At 45.3% G+C, this 16,807-nt stretch overlaps 1 protein-coding gene across 4 annotated transcripts in view; it reads left to right on the top strand.

The window, feature by feature from the left end:
* Positions 1–16,807, top strand: part of NRP2 (neuropilin 2) — a 247,018-nt gene that overhangs the window by 145,129 nt on the left and 85,082 nt on the right. For all 4 annotated transcript variants that reach the window (XM_053366087.1, XM_053366095.1, XM_053366078.1 and 1 more), the window contains exons 11-12: positions 6,302–6,418; positions 10,730–10,882. In XM_053366087.1, the coding sequence (XP_053222062.1) occupies positions 6,302–6,418; positions 10,730–10,882 (270 nt within the window). The remainder of the gene's footprint in view (positions 1–6,301; positions 6,419–10,729; positions 10,883–16,807) is intronic.

Raw genomic sequence — 16,807 nt, 5'->3', positions numbered from 1 at the left:
GCAAGCTGGATGGTTTTGGTTTCGCTGCCTTAGACTTCGAAAATATATTTCTTTGTGCTTTTGCATTTCCTTGAAAGTGGCGATTCCTCCTTCCTGTTTCTCTGTGGCCCAACATGGACTCCATTTCTCTTGGCAGTCCCCACCTGAGTTCACTGTTAGGGGCAGATAGCCTGTGAGCTACAGTGCAGTGCCTTCGCACCTGAAAGTTCTTCTTGTTGTTGTTGTTTAGTCATTTAGTCGTGTCCGACTCTTCGTGACGCCATGGACCAGAGCACGCCAGGCACTCCTGTCTTCCACTGCCTCCCGCAGTTTGGTCAAACTCACGCTGGTAGCTTCGAGAACACTGTCCAACCATCTTGTCCTCTGTCGTCCCCTTCTCCTTGTGCCCTCCATCTTTCCCAACATCAGGGTCTTTTCCAGGGAGTCTTCTCTTCTCATGAGGTGGCCAAAGTATTGGAGCCTCAGCTTCACGATCTGTCCTTCCAGTGAGCACTCAGGGCTGATTTCCTTCAGAATGGATCGGTTTGATCTTCAAGAGTCTCCTCCAGCACCATAATTCAAAAGCATCAATTCTTCGGCGATCAGCCATCTTTATGGTCCAGCTCTCACTTCCGAAAGTTCTTGAGGTTCAGTTATTTTTCCATCCATTAGATTCTTTAAAAATAAAAGAACTGTTCATCTTTACCTTTCGATATGTGCAGTTATAACCCATGAGAGCTGTCAGCTGAATTTAGCTCTCTAGCTTCCACCGCTTATCTGAAATGACCAAAAATAAGCACAATATACCAATGACAACAAAATCTTTGTTGTTGTTGTTGTTGCTGAATGTTAGGGCCAGAAAGTTGTTATTTCTCCTTTATTTTGTTAAGATGCGTCGTAACGTTCAATCTGCTTTCCAGATGTCACTGGTAAAAGAGGCTTGATTTCCATTTAGAAACCACATCTGTAAAAAGCGTTTTTGCATGGGCTTCTTCTGCAAGAAGCTCAAAGGGAAGAGTCCATGCCTAGCCTTTCACTCAGTTGCTATTACCCTTTCAATAATTAAGCTGTACAAGATAACATACTGCAAGCATTCATCATCAAATTATAACACACACACACAAAAAATAACGGGAGACTTAAAAGCTTTAAACACAAATTGATAAGCTGCCTGGAGAGGGATTTCAGAAGGTTAACCTCCCTCTTTGTACATCTCACAATCACGTTACTGGGACCAGTCTCCTTGACCATTTTTATCTATTCCGCAGGAAATGTCTGCACCACAACCCTAAAATGGCTTAACATCACAGCATGCCCCTTCTTGCTCAGGAATTTTTGTGGGCATCTCCCACGCTGCCCTGATAGAGAGAGGTGTGGTGCTACCTAGAAACCTAGAAACACATTGCCAACACTTTATGAATGAGGGAGGATGGTTTGGGGAAGTTGCCTCACAAACTTCAAAATATGTAAATAAAGCCTTAAGATATAACGAGGACAGGCAGAGTTCCTGGCAGGGCTTGTCATGAGACTGTGAAGGTTAGGCAGAATAAAAAAAGAAGAGGAATAAAGCTTGCTTGTTTTAAGATTATTGGATGGAGGACTCTGGTGGAGCAAAGACTTGGGGTGGGGGTGGGGGAAAATGCTGCTGTTCAGCTCCCCCCCCCCCCTGCGCTGGCAAACGATGCTGGCATATGATTGTTGTTGTTGTTTAGTCGTTTAGTCGTGTCCGACTCTTTGTGACCCCATGGACCAGAGCACACCAGGCACTTCTGTCTTCCACTGCCTCCCACAGTTTGGTCAAACTCATGCTGGTAGCTTCGAGAACACCATCCAACCATCTCGTCCTCTGTTGTCCCCTTCTCCTTGTGCCCTCCATCTTTCCCAACATCAGGGTCTTTTCCAGGGAGTCTTCTCTTCTCATGAGATGGCCAAAGTATTGGAGTCTCAGCTTCACGATCTGTCTTTCCAGTGAGCACTCAGGGCTGATTTCCTTCAGAATGGAGAGGTTTGATCTTCTTGCAGTCCATGGGACTCTCAAGAGTCTCCTCCAGCACCATAATTCAAAAGCATCAATTCTTCGGCGATCAGCCTTCTTTATGGTCCAGCTCTCACTTCCATACATCACTACTGGGAAAACCATAGCTTTAACTATACGGACCTTTGTTGGCAAGATGATGTCTCTACTTTTATGATACAGCCTCCTATTTCAGCTTTGTTCTCACTGGAGTGGTACCCTAGTGTCTGGACTGTACCACTTCAGGCATCAGATTGGGACCAAGTGGTCCTCTGTTAAACCTTTGTCTCACCCCCAAACATGGAAAACTAAATGTATAAGCGATATGAGTTTTATGTGGAGCAATTCAGTCAAGTGAGCAACAACCTGAAGCGGTACAGCCCAGCCACAGGTTTACCAACACCGTTAGTACTATGCCCTTGTACAGAGAAGTGGTCATCTGCCTTCTGGTTTAATGAAGCTGCACCCCGAGTGGAGTCACCGAGTGGAGACCTTGTGCTTTGCCTTTCGGTCACCCATACCTACCCCTCACATTATGAGGCCTGTTAACCGACTTAACCAACCCCTGCAAAAATCGATTGTGAATTCCAAATGTCAGCACTTTGATATCTACTACAACAGTATATGTGCAGCACAGCGCTAGGTGTGGAGCAGGCACCCCCAAACTCGGCCCTCCAGCTGTTTTGGGACTACAATGCCCATCATCCCTAGCTAACAGGACCAGAGGTCATGGATGATGGGCGTTGTAGTCCCAAAACAGCTGGAGGGCCAAGTTTGGGGGTGCCTGGTGTTGAGGAACATGGCAATACTCGGGCCTCGTTTTTGCCGCTAAAGACAAGTAGTACTAATTGATTCAGTTACGCAATAAATGACCACTTCAAAGATGTGAACTTGCACAGGCACTTGTTCCTGAGGACAAGAAGTAATAGCTGAAGTAGCTCCAGTAGAGAACCCCCAGTCCAGGACCTAATTCACTGGCTGGTACTGGGGGGTGGAATTGAAGCAGTAGTTCAACAGCTGGCTTGTCTCAAGGACCTGCCAACATTTTCCCCCTCTGAAGATTGACGAACATGAGCTCGTGACTGGTCTTTCCTCCTTTGAACTTCCAAACATCTGGTTCCCATTGCTACAGAACTTTGTAACAGGATCCACAGATGCCTTTTGCAAGCACACACACTGCTCGGCAGGAGAGAGGCCACCTTTCCCTCACTTTTCATTCTTAGAGCGTGTTGCCTGTCCTACTGCTGGAGCAATTTTGCTTTATTCTGCCATGAAACCTGTACAGCTCTATTGACCATGCAATACGCTGGAGCGACTCTAAAATTACAGCAGCAGAGGATGCCAGCACAGTGTGTGGCTTTTCCTGTTTAAAGATCTCTCACACAGTTGTGCTCCTACTGTAAATCAGTGCACAAGGGGAAACGGTTTACTGTATCTGACTCAGCTTTGGACTTTTTGCTTTCCCTGGGAGTTTTCAGTACTCAAATGCTTCAATTCCTTGCATGTAACTTGTTCTCAGATGCCTTTGGAGTTTGATGGCACTGTAAGAGATTTGACCTTGTAATTTTGGCAAGTTTGTAGTTGCACAGTATTCTGCCCAAAGCCAGAGGAGATGGTTGAAGGTTATTTGGAAGGTTATTTAGCAGCAGAAGGTCTAGAATGTCCAAGCTAAAGGAAAGGTGTTTAAAGCAATTTTCTTCAGCTTTCAATTTTATTTAACGATAACCTGAAATTAGTAGTGAAATGTTTGCCAGCTTCTTTCATGCTCACTCCCATGAAAAGTGTTTTATCTGCTGCCGGATTTTGATGCTTCCATTTTTTGAAAAACAAGCAACCCCAGATTTCTTATATTTCATGGTTGTGGGTATATATGTGAAAATATGTAGGCAATATCTGATAATGGCTTCAGTGTTCAAGGAACAAAACATCAGTGTATTGTTTATCTCCCCCTGGTTTCCAGTCATAGGACGTATTCACACAACCTTTTGCATATGCTTCGGCAAAGTAGACCTGACACTCATCTCATGTGCTGAGCCGTTGGACATGCCATGAAGCAATGAGATGGGTGCTTTACTAACACCTGTCTGCAATGCACTCTCTCACTTGACCCACATGACAGCATGTGCAAAGGCTCATGTGTACTGGTCCATGTGTATTCTCTTCTCCTTAAAGTCCACCTGCCTCTGACTTACCCATACGTCTCTCTCCCTTTCATCAGTCCCAAAACCAATGCAAAAGCTCAGTTAATTGAGCACACGATAAAAGCCTTGAATGCATTTATGCAAAGCAATGAAACTCTTACCAGGCACATTGATTTTCATAGTCTATTTCTTTCACAGAATTTGTGTTTCCTTAGTTCAGAATTCCTGTTTCCATATCACAACATCTTTGATGTTTGTTTTGGCATTGCATTTGAACAGTCTTGTATCACACCAACTTCTTCAAAATGCTCTTCCAGCCTAATTCTCTCCTTAAGTGAAGCAGTAAGTGCCTGTAATATAAGTTACTGTTGATCTTCACTTCATTCATTTGTGGCTTAAATTGCCCATGACACCTGCCATTAGGTAGTTTCATGGGCTCTTTTTTTAAAAGTTGCAGTGGGATAAAGTTCACAATTGAAGTGTGAAGCCAGATGCTTTTCGGCAAAGAGTCACAGAAATTCTTTTGCTCCCTTCTGTAGCTGCATCATCCATCGTGTTGAGTGACTTGTTCCTTTACATTGCCATGTTCAGGGTGTTTATGTGGGTGCCGGTCTTTTCCATGTCTCATTTCTGTAAAGAAGGGGAAAGAATGTGTTGCCTTGTGATCTCAATTTTCATGAAGCTGTAGCAAACCTCCTTGCTTTTTAAAACCCAAACCAAAATCAGTAGGAACCTAAGTACAAAGGAGATTGCTGTCCACTGGAGTCCAAACATGAAAGAATTCTTTATTTCCTCTACATCCATAAATCAAGCTTTACAAGGGACTTGAGCCATGTTGACATCTGTGGCATGTGAGAAACTTTTCTTCCCTCACCTTATTACCCTGCACATAAGGAAGCTTTTCTGTTAAGTTTCGTGACTCGAGTGCTGCGAGTCTGAATTCATTATTCTGATGGTTAAAATTTAGTTCTGGTCTATTTCCACGGTGTGCATCCTGTGCTTGGGATCAACATCACTCCTTTTGTTGATATCCTTGCAGAATCCTGGCGTTGACTGCTTTGTTCTGTCTGCATAGAATCATTGCCACCTCAGTTCTTGGCAACTGGTCCTCCAACTACCGTATTTTTCGCTCTATAAGACACACCAGACCACAACACGCACCTAGTTTTTGGAGGAGGAAAACAAGAAAAAAAATATTCTGAATCTCAGAAGCCAGAACAGCAAGAGGGATCGCTGTGCAGTGAAAGCAGCAGTCCCTCTTGCTGTTCTGGCTTCTGGGATAGCTGTGCAGCCTGCATTTGCTCCATAAGACGCACAAACATTTCCCCTTACTTTTTAGGAGGGAAAAAGTGGGTCTTATAGAGCAAAAAATACGGTACCTCTTTCTCTTCCCATTGCTTCATACCTCGCATGAGTGCAACAGTTCTTGCCAATATACTGTCTCAGGGTGCTTGAGATGCAGAGTGCCATAAGGCAGTGTTCCCCAACCTTGGGCCTCCAGCTGTTTTTGGACTACAACTCCCATCATCCCTCGCTAGCAAGACCAGTGGTCAAGGATGATGGGAATTGTAGTCCAAAAACAGCTGGAGGCCCAAGGTTGGGGAACACTGCCATAAGGAAATAAGGTTTCAAGGATTGGGGTGTTGACAGAAGCAGAGAGCAGCTGGTGCTTAGGGGCATAGCAACTGACTAGTCTTGGGCTTTACCTCCAGGACAGCAAATTAGGGTCCTGAGGCTCGCTGGCTGGCAATTCAATTAAGCAAAACTGATCTTTTCCCAACTCCCTGTGTAAGGTAAGACTTTTCCTCAAAGGTAAACCACATCGACCCTTTTACTGGAGAACCCTCTGATTGCATCGTCCACCCACAGGCAGAAAGCGAAGATGAACTTTGCGCTCCATACAGCAAAGGTTTTCTGAGGAACAGTTTAGCATAACGATCCGGTGTACGACTGTGTAATTAAGAACTTTACAAATACAGAGGGTTTTTTGTTCTGTAAACAAAAAGCCTCATGACTGGGGTTTGGACACATTCCCTGCTGCATTCTCTCAAGTGAGTGAAACCACGTGCTATGTTGCTAGCCTGTCTGCTTTCGTCTTTCCGAATCCAGTGAAATGATCGCTCTTTGTCCCCCCCTCTCTCCCCCCCCCGCCTTCTTTTAAATGCAGATGTCAAGTCCACTGCGGAGACTCTGAAGCCCACCTTGAGGAGCGAGGAGACCACCACTCAGTTTCCCACAGACGAAGAAGCAACCGACTGTGGTGATGGCTGTTTGGAGAACGCAGGTATTTTCTGGGCCAATATTATTATCCTACGTTGAAAAGGATGCGCAGGGGCCCCAAGCAAAAAAGCCGCAGACGAAAAAAATGTCTGTTTGGCCAAGAGCCACAACTTGCCCCTTGCGAAGGTTTCAAACATTGTTGTCAGCCTGAGCATTCGTACTCCAAGGGAAGCAGAAAGAATGACCTCAGCAGAAGCGGTTACTTCGCCATTCCTCTTGGGAGCTCTCTGTTGCAGCCTGCAGCAACTTAGATGAAGAAATGGTCTTTATAATTAATGCTGGAATTTCACCTTTCGCACCATAAAGTCAGGAGACAACTTCGGGTTTCTTGGGCCCCTTCTTCCTCCCTCCCCCACCCCAAATCTTCCTTCCATTTCCTGTATGGTGATCACAGATTCTTGGCCTGCTGCCTCGCACCCCTCTCTTGCCCATCCCATAATTCATACACAGCTCAGTTTGGGAGTCTCTTGCTCCTCATCCTCCACTGACCCAGGTCACATTTCCAAGGAAGATACAGTCTTCCTGGCAAGAGCTATCACTAATATGTCTTGCCACGTCGCCTCTTCTGAGCTTGCCCAGTCCTAGGGCCAGGACACATGCTACTTTTGTCATGCCAGGGCCATGAGGAATGGCACCCGTATTATAATAATAATAATAATAATAATAATAATAATAATAATAATAATAATAATTATTTATACCCCGCCCATCTGACTGAGTTTCCCCAGCCACTCTGGGTGGCTCCCAATCAAGTGTTAAAAACAGTACAGTGTTAAATATTAAAAACCTCCCTGAACAGGGCTGCCTTAAGATGTCTTCTGAATGTCAGGTAGTTGTTTATCTCTTTGACATCTGATGGGAGGGTGTTCCACAGAGCAGGCGCCATTACCGAGAAGGCCCTCTGTCTGGTTCCCTGTAGCCTCACTTCTCGCAATGAGGGAACCGCCAGAAGGCCCTTGGCGCTGAACCTCAGTGTCCGGGCAGAACGATGGGGGTGGAGACGCTCCTTCAGATATACCGGGCCGAGGCCGTTTAGGGCTTTAAAGGTCAGCACCAACACTTTGAATCGTGCTCGGAAACGTACTGGGAGCCAATGCAGATCTCTCAGAACCGGTGTTATGTGGTCCCGGCGGTATACCATGCACCTGCCCTCACCCATGCCCTGGCGGCTATAAAATTTACCATGTTCCCTGGCTCCTGCCCTACCCTCTCCTTGGCTGGGAGAGAGCAAATTGTTTCGTGAACTCTTTATTCCTCAAGTTGGGTAGGAGTCAGGTTCGAACCTCTTGAGAGCACAGCTAAGCCCTGAGCTTCAGTCTGGCCATTCCAGTTATATTGTTGTCAATAATGAGTTTGCTGCTAAGTGATCCTTGTTGTTTTTCCCCGAGCTTCTTAGCCAGGAAAGCTGAAAATTGCGGGACGATATTACTAGTGACAGTTGAAGCTCTAGAGTAGTCTGATCTTATTTAATGGCAAGGAGTGAGTGACTTCACAAAATGCTGCATTGATTTACTGTATTGTTAAGGGTTGCTTAAAAAAAATAAAAAGAAGATGACTGATGTATTTATGTTCAACCTATATCGACCAGAGCTTATCCAGAGATTGCTTTGAGTAGCTTCTGAGAGAATGCTCCCTTCCAATCTCATTTATCAAATGGTCTGGGAGCATCCACATTATTTGGGTAATTTACATTGACATGTTTCAGCCTAACCTTCTCCTTGGCGTGCTAGTGTTCTACATGCAGGGATTTGTTTATTTGTTTGTCTATTTATCTATCTATTTATTTAGAGCAGAGAGGCAGCAGGTGGATAAATAGATGATAGATGATAGATAGATAGATAGATAGATAGATAAATAGATAGATAGATAGATAGATGATAGATGGATAGATAGATAGATGATAGATAGATAGATAGATAGATAGATAGAGAGATAGATAGATGATAGATAGATAGATAGATAGATAGATAAAGTTAAAGGGACATCTGACCATTAGGTCCAGTTGTGACCGACTCTGGGGTTGCGGCGCTCATCTCACTTTATTGGCCGAGGGAGCTGGCGTACAGCTTCCGGGTCATGTGGCTAGCATGACTAAGCCGCTTCTGGCGAAGCAGAGCAGTGCACGGAAACACCGTTTACCTTCCCGCTGGAGCGGTACCTATTTATCTACTTGCACTTTGATGTGCTTTCGAACTGCTAGGTTGGCAGGAGCAGGAACCGAGGAACGGGAGCTCACCCCATCACGGGGATTCGAACCGTCGACCTTCTGATCGGCAAATCCTAGGCTCTGTGGTTTAACCCACAGTGCCACCCACGTCCCAGATAGATAGATAGTCTTTTACAATAAAGACTCTCAGCGCCTTCTCTCCATCCTGTGCCTTCTCTCCCTTCATTCCACTCATTCCTTTATTTTATTTTATCTTTTAGCAATAGTAGATACCTTTCCGCTATGCAGCCATTTTATACATTCAATATAAAATTAGAGTTGTGTCCAGCAAAGCAAACTCTTGTGTTGGAAGGATTTCATTTCTTGCACTAGGCAGGCATTGCACCTCATTTTCTGTGTTTGGTGTGGTCCATGATTTCCAGTGTTGGAGGGCTATTTGCTTTGCTGCAAGCATGGCCTAGTAGAACTCTCTTACTTGTCCTTTCCAAGTAGCCTGCAGCTACAACTTGTGTTTCTCACTCAGATTCTCATTGAGAAGGCAGCCATTGTAAGGGGAGGCGTCTCTCTTCACTCCCTCACTGAGATCGGAATGGAAAAGAAGTCCCCATTGGTATAAATGAGGACTTTCCCCTCTAAGGCTCCAAGCCCCATGGCAGGGAGGCTCTCCTTCAGTTGCACTCTCTACACAGTGAGAATCGGAGTCCTCTACCCCTGTTATTTATTAAGGAAAAATGCGGCATCTGCTGTCTGCTACATAACAAGTACACATCTGGTTTGGCCTTCAGTTCTATCCTTCATGGGAGGGCCAGTTCTGAAGGATGGCTTTCTATCCCGTATTGGATCACTTCTGCAAGTCATCCTGCCATATACACAGGCAAACACCTTGCAGAAGTGCTGACGCAGATACAACAGATGTTCTGCTTAACCAAGGAGCACTGAACCAGCCTGAAATCTGTGGAGGATCAAGTCATTTGCATTTCTCACTAACGTAAGACATACCTGCATAAGTATGGATAGGAACCAGCTTTATCCTTCATATGTTGGGCTTCAGCAAACTCTTTCACGTATTCTGGAGAGGTCAGGATTCTGCCAGTGCTCGGTTTATCCTTACCCATTGCACACTTTAAGCGATCTTCTTTAGTGCGGAACCTGATAATCTTCACTATAAAGGCCCTCAGGCGAATCATTCAGCGATGTCAGGAGCTCACAGAGAAGATTGCTAGAGTTCCCTTCTTCTCCTTGCTCCTAAACCCCCAAGTTCTGAAATTGTTCCTAATACTTGGCTTGAGAGCAGTGTTATGTGCCTGTAGGTTTTTTTGTGGCCTCTGTTTTACTGGCCCCCCATGTCCTCTCCACCATATCAGTTGTTTAACCTGTTCACCAAGTCCTGCAGATTTGACGCAGACACCTTAATCAGCAATAGTTTGCAAAAGTGCCACTGCATCATCTTGCAAGGTATCTGAATGCATAGCCTTCTTCACAGTCTGACTAGCTGTTTCTTAGCCCTGCTCTGCGTACTTGATTTGTGGACTAAGAAGACCAGAACGCAGAAACAGAAACAGCAAAGACAATTCTGAAATCAAATAAACAAATAATGAGCAGAAATGACTGAACATTCGCCCCCAAGAAAGGATCCTGTACCGAGGATGCAAGAAGGATTCTAGAGCTCCAAAAATTGCTACTGTTCAGGCCATTATCTTGGGCTAGAATCTTAGTGTTTTGATCATTATTCAGTAATCAGAAATACTGAGGCTTCTTGCTGTTCCTTTCTTCTCTCTCTCTCTCTCTCCCCACAATAGAGTGGTGGAGGGCAGCTGGAGAACAGCCTTGACATTTTGAAGAGTATGGTTTTCTGGAGGATAAGAAGAGAATGGAAACATTTGGTGCTTTTGCTTATATTTACTTAGCTGAGGGATATGGGCATGTACATTTTGATGATTTGGAACAGAAGACTGATTCCCAACGCTGTCGAAACATGAGACATGTTAAAAGTATCATGAGAGAGAGAGCATACAAGCACACATGGCAGAGACTTCATACTTCCTCAGCTATTTATGGTTTGCCAACTATGTTAGTTATTAAATAGCATTTCTCTGGGACTGGCCTTCCTTTAATCCTGTTTTTATGTTGTTCTGTTCTTGTTACCAGATTTCCAGATCCCTGTGGGATTCAACTGCAACTTTGATCTTCCTGGAGATATTTGTGGTTGGACTCACGACACATCTACAGGATTTACATGGATTTCTCATTCGAGAAACACCTGGACTGGCCATTCAGGACCAGGCATTGGGGCCTATCCGGGTAAGCCAATTCACGTAATCCCAGAAGGAAGAAATGCATGACGCACGAAATATGGAACCAAGTAATAAGTTCCTGAAATATGACATACCTTTAAAATTCTATGAATAGGGATTCTGAGTTATTATGCGGTTGAAGAGATGCCACACTGCTTTCAGACAGAGATTGTCATTCAGTTTTATATGTTGGGTGGGGGGGAGGAATACATAGTACAGCCCTCCCAGGAAATCACATTTGTGAATACTGACAAATGGGCAAATTTGCTGCAAGTTAAGTCATTGCATGTCAAAGAGGTGACGGTGATATATGTGAGCTGTCCACATACATGGTGCTTTTGTCATCAAGCAGTATTCAATTTAATATAATATGCAGTCTTTCCCGACCTTGCATGTTGAATGGTGGCATTCTCCTAACTAAAGAAAACGAACTATCTGCCTTTTCTGTTGAAGTGCCTCTGGAAAAGCTTTGAGCTGGAATATCTCACTCTGAATTTCCCAGTATTTAGAAGAGTTTGCAACTCTGGCCCGTACTTTCTAACTCAGGCCACAGGACTTGGCACGGTTATTTGAACTCCTTTAGTATCTTCTCTCCAGCTATAGTTGCTAAATTGGAACCGGGCAGCTTTTCCGCTGTGTGATTGTGCATTTATCCCTAAGCCTGGAATTCAGCATGGGCCTGTAAGGGTGGTGGGAACTAAACTCCTGAAATTAGCATTAGATGTTATGCTTTTTCTAAGACAGAGGCACGGGCTCATGGGCAAAAGAACTGGGTTTTTGTTTTTGGTAAGGCCATTGCAATATGAGTTCTAATGCAATGAGGAAAACCTAGGTTTGCCAAGAGGTGCCATTTCTTGCACTAGACTAGACGGATGCTCCCCTCTTCTGCAAACTTCCAAAATGGGACCTGGAAAGAACAGGAGAGGTTTGCTAGCTTCAAATAAATGCTTGCCTGGACTTGCTTAGTTTCCATAGACATGCATTAAGATTTTACACCACGAATCCAAGGAGTGGGCCTGCTGTTTAGGGAAATCCTTCACACTGCTTAATTTCACACACACACCCCCGCCAGCTGCCTGCACACTCTAGTACTGATCATTGCAACATCTGTATGTGATGAGCGCGGGAATTTGATGAACCCAATTCATCCCCCTCAGTTTTCCAGTGGATCTTTCTTGACTAAAAAGGCAGCGTTTTTGAAAACCAGACTGATGTGTCTTCTTGATTGCTGTTTGTTGGTGGAGATAACAAGACTGGTTTTTGAAAGGAAGGATAGCAAACTCCTCCTGCTTGGTGGATCAGAAATAAGGGAACGTGTGTTTTGTATATAAAGGAGAGCGCTTCTGATTAATTTGACTTCTGGCTGGTTAGGCTGTTTTGTTTGCAGCAGTGCGTTTCAAACTTTCTGTTTTCAAGGAACACTTTTCATGCGACATTTCCTGTGCACGAGCTCTTAAGTACTGTATTTTTCGCTCCATCAGGCGCACTGGACCATAAGGCGCACCTAGTTTTTAGAGGGGGAAATCAAGAAGCACACCCCCCCCCCCAGCCCCAAAGAGCAAAGAAGCCAAGACAGCGAGCAGGATGGATCCCGCTGGCTGTCTTGGCCTCCTCTTTAGCCGAGCGCAGCCTCTCCTGCCGGGAGAGGCTGTGCGCGGCTATGGCAGTTCCCCCACCTCCGGCAAAAGCCCACAGGAGCCTTTAAGGAGCGCACAGCTCCTGCGGGCTTTTCTACGAGGAGGGAGAAGGGACTGACTGGCTTCGTCCCTTCTCCCTCCTGGGGAAAAGCCCGCAAGAGCCGCGGGGAGCTTGTGTGCGGCTCTTGGGGGCTTTTCCTGCCTGCCTCCCCCCTGCATTCGCTCCATATGACGCACACACATTTCCCCTTACTTTTTAGGAAGGAAAAAGTGCATCTTATGGAGCGAAAAATGCGGTATCTGCCAAAGAACCCCAGTGCATTTGAAGAAGATTTTGAAGGTTCTGGGGGACTGGCCTTGGACTGTTGGGCCTCTCATCTTCTCCCCTCGTGAATGTGCCCCAAACCCCCTATTATGTTCTCCTGCAGCGGTGGGAAGATATGTCTCAGGAAAGCTTGTCTGACCTTCTCATTGAGTAACTCCTAACCGGAACACAGCTTGACATGCCACTGAGCACAGAATTCCCTTTCACGGTGGTTGAAGGAAAGATTTGTTTTCTAACTAAATCCCCACTGCTTCTGGGTGATCGACTTTCCAGGTGAATCTGGGATCTGGTTCTGGAGATCTTGGGGGGAGGGCAGAATTGAATGTGTTGAATTGAAATATCAGAGCCTCGGGCAAGGGGAGGGAAGAACTCTATACAGACATTCTGTTCCAATCCTTTCCAACTTAACCTTTTCCCGGAGAGGTTTCTAAGGCTCGTGCATGTCAAAACATGTCATACAAAATTATCACTCATCCAATACGTTGGTAGAGGAAACTGAATAATTGGGATTTTGGGACAGTTGCCACCTATGTCTTTTCTATGAAAAGATTTATACAAAGAACCAATTTGCGCAACATGGCTTTATGTCCATGTGTGTTTTTATATATGCCGCTATAAAGCTATGGTTTTCCCAGTAGTGATGTATGGAAGTGAGAGCTGGACCATAAAGAAGGCTGATCGCCGAAAAATGGATGCTTTTGAATGATGGTGCTGGAGGAGACTTTTGAGAGTCCCATGGACTGCAAGAAGATCAAACCTATCCATTCTTAAGGAAATCAGCCCTGAGTGCTCACTGGAAGGACAGATCCTGAAGCTGAGGCTCCAATATTGTGGCCACCTCATGAGAAGAGAAGACTCCCTGGAAAAGACCCTGATGTTGGGAAAGATGGAGGGCGCAAGGAAAAGGGGATGACAGAGGATGAGATGGTTGGACAGTGTTCTTGAAGCTACCAGCATGAGTTTGACCAAACTGCGGGAGGCAGTGGAAGAAAGAAGTGCCTGGTGTGCTCTGGTCCACGGGGTCACGAAGAGTCGGACACGACTAAACGACTAAACAACAAGAAGATGACGCCAGATTATTCTGATTTATTTTTGCCTTTGGGTTCCATCTTGCCTTGCCTTTCCTCTTCTGTCTCGGTACCTCTCCCAACCAAGTCACTTGGGAGTGCAATAACATTAGTCCTAGGGCTGAATTCTGTTTCGTTTTGGGCAGTGGCAGGAGGCACTGGCTACATAAGTGATAAGAGCAGCTTCCTCCCACTGGGAAGCCTGGCATGGCCTGCTTTGTTACTCAGCTGTAGCTTTCATTTCCCCGAGCTTCAAAATGTCACATGGAGATGGCTCCCTTACAACCTTTATGAAGGGTGAAGCCATATATGCTTGTTGTGGGGGGGGTACTACTTTTAACACTAAATGAAGTGTGTTCAGTGAAAAGAAGTGAAATTTGCTTCCCCCCCCCAATCCTCCATGCCCTGCTTCTTAAAGACCCCAACCCCAGTAGTTTCAGAGCTCAGCTTGGAGAGGGGTGTTAAGTACCAGAATGCGGGGAGGTCGGTGTGTGTCCTTTGCACAGTTTATTTAGTGGTAAAAGTATTATTCCACCCCTGCTTCATAGTCCCCTGTCCCCCCACACCCTATTGATAGCAAAACCGATGAGTATGTGTGTAACAAAACACACACATTCCTGGCTTGGCCTTGACTCTTGCACACGTTTTTCTCTGTTGTTGTTGCTGCTGCTGCTAAGCCTTGAAACAACCGTATCACTTACAGAATAACCTGGTTTAGAGAGAAGAACAGGATGTCTGGGCATCTAGCAAATATCTCGGGTTGACACAAGGTCACTGTGTCTATGGCTGTGAGGGTAGGGGGTCGGAGAACTATTTTCATATTTCAAGTGTTTATCTCTTCAGCATTTAGAGTACTTTAGAAGATTAATATCTGAGGATGACTGGGGCCTCAGGCAACAGGAGAGAATGCTTACTGCCAACCCCAAGACTTCATAACCCTCCCCAACTCATTTGCTGTAATAATGTTTATTTAATATAATAAGCCTCCTGCAAGGTCGCCAAAATTACTTATTTTTATAACTCAGAGTCAATTTTTCAATCCATTTCCTCTCCCTGGACACTTTTTATAATTAATTATTTTCCCTCTCCCCACCCCTTTAAGCATTTATGTCTGCATATGTTGGGTAAAGAAGCAATTTGCTTTAGATTACTCTGGTACAGATTATTATTATTCTGTATGCTTAGTTAGAAGGTTCTCCTTATGCATCTCAGCCTTTGAGCGATACACCAAAACCCTTTCCAGCACATTGCAGTGCATGGGATCTATGTTGGGGGAGAAACTAACCACACTGCTACTCATCCATTCAATTCTATTCCATTTTTATTTTTTAAAACGTCTGCTATATCCAGTGTAAAATTTCCCAGAAGATAGTTTTCTGAAACGACTTCTGAGATTTTTCTTTTTCTCATCACTTCCCACCACCAGGCCAAATCTTCGTGGAATTTTCTCACAAAATGCTCTACTGTTTTTGTGGCATTTCTTCTGGAGCAATTTATTGGGCCACTTGGTTTTGGTGGTTGTAGGGCACGGGTTGGCAACCTAAGGCCTGTGGGCTGGATGCGGCCCAATCACTTTCTCAATACGGCCCGCGGACGGTCCGGGAATCAGCGTGTTTTTACATGAATAGAATGTTTCCTTTTATTTAAAATGCATCTCTAGGTTATTTCTGGAGCATAGGAATTTGTTCATTCCCCCCCAAAAAAAATATATATATATATACAGTGGTGCCTCGCAAGACGAAATTAATTCATTCCGCAAGTTTTGTCGTCTTGCGATTTTTTTCGTCTTGCGAAGCACGGTTTCGGAAAAGTTTTGGAAAAGCTTCAAAAATCACCAAAGTCTTCAAAAAGCTCAAAAAAGGCTACCACACCGTGTGCTACGAGTTGCTCCTCGAAGTCAAGTCGCAACTGTATTAACGGTGTTAAGGAAAAGGAAACAAACTTGCGAGACGTTTCCGTCTTGCGAAGCAAGCCCATAGGGGAAATCATCTTGCGAAGCAACTAAAAAAACCAAAAACCCTTTCGTCTTGCAAGTTTTTTGTCTTGCAAGGCATTCGTCTTGCGAGGTACCACTGTAGTCCGGCCCACCACGTGGTCTGAGGAACGGTGGACCGCCCCACGGCTGAAAAAGGTTGTAGGGCATCTGGTGAGTGGAGCCCGACGTGGGCAGGAGAACCCATCTCTTCCCTTTTCTGCTGCCCATTTCTCCCTCTCCTTTCCCCCTCTTTGCCACCCAACGAAATTAGGCTGAGGGTCACAGCCTTTGGGTCTGCAGGTTGTCCACCAAAAGGAACATGCATCAGGGGTGTGAAGACTCGGTCCTTAGTTTGCCTACCCATGCTCTTAAACTTTGAGGGTGCTGTGCTCTCCATCACACTTTGGTAGGGGCCTTTCTTGCCTTAGTATGTTGTAATAGTAAAGGTAAAGGACCCCTGGACGGTTAAGTCCAGCCAAAGGCGACTATGGGGTTGTGGCGCTCATCTCGCTTCCAGGCTGAGGGAGCCGGCATTTGTCTGCAGACACCTTTCTGAGTCATGTAGCCAGCATGACTAAACCGCTTCAGGCGCAATGGAACACCATGATGGAAGCCAGAGCACACAGAAACAGCGTTTACCTTCCTGACGCAGCAGTACCTATTTATCTACTTGCACTGGTGTGCTTTCGAACTGCTAGGTTGTCAGGAGCTGGGACAGAACAACAGGAGCTCACTCCGTTGTGGGGATTGGAGCCGCCGACCTTCCAATTGGCAAGCCCAAGAGGCTCAGTGGTTTAGACCACAGCGCCACCCGCATCCCTTCATGTTGTAATAACATGATGCTGTGGACTGTGGACATCATATTTTGCTTGGAGGTTGTAAGGTGCCAAGATGCAAGGCTGTTCATTTTAAGAAACGGTAGGCAGAA

This window comes from Podarcis raffonei, chromosome 1, assembly GCF_027172205.1.
Source record: "Podarcis raffonei isolate rPodRaf1 chromosome 1, rPodRaf1.pri, whole genome shotgun sequence".
NCBI lineage: Eukaryota > Metazoa > Chordata > Lepidosauria > Squamata > Lacertidae > Podarcis > Podarcis raffonei.
This window is presented reverse-complemented; position numbering and strand designations above follow the sequence as displayed.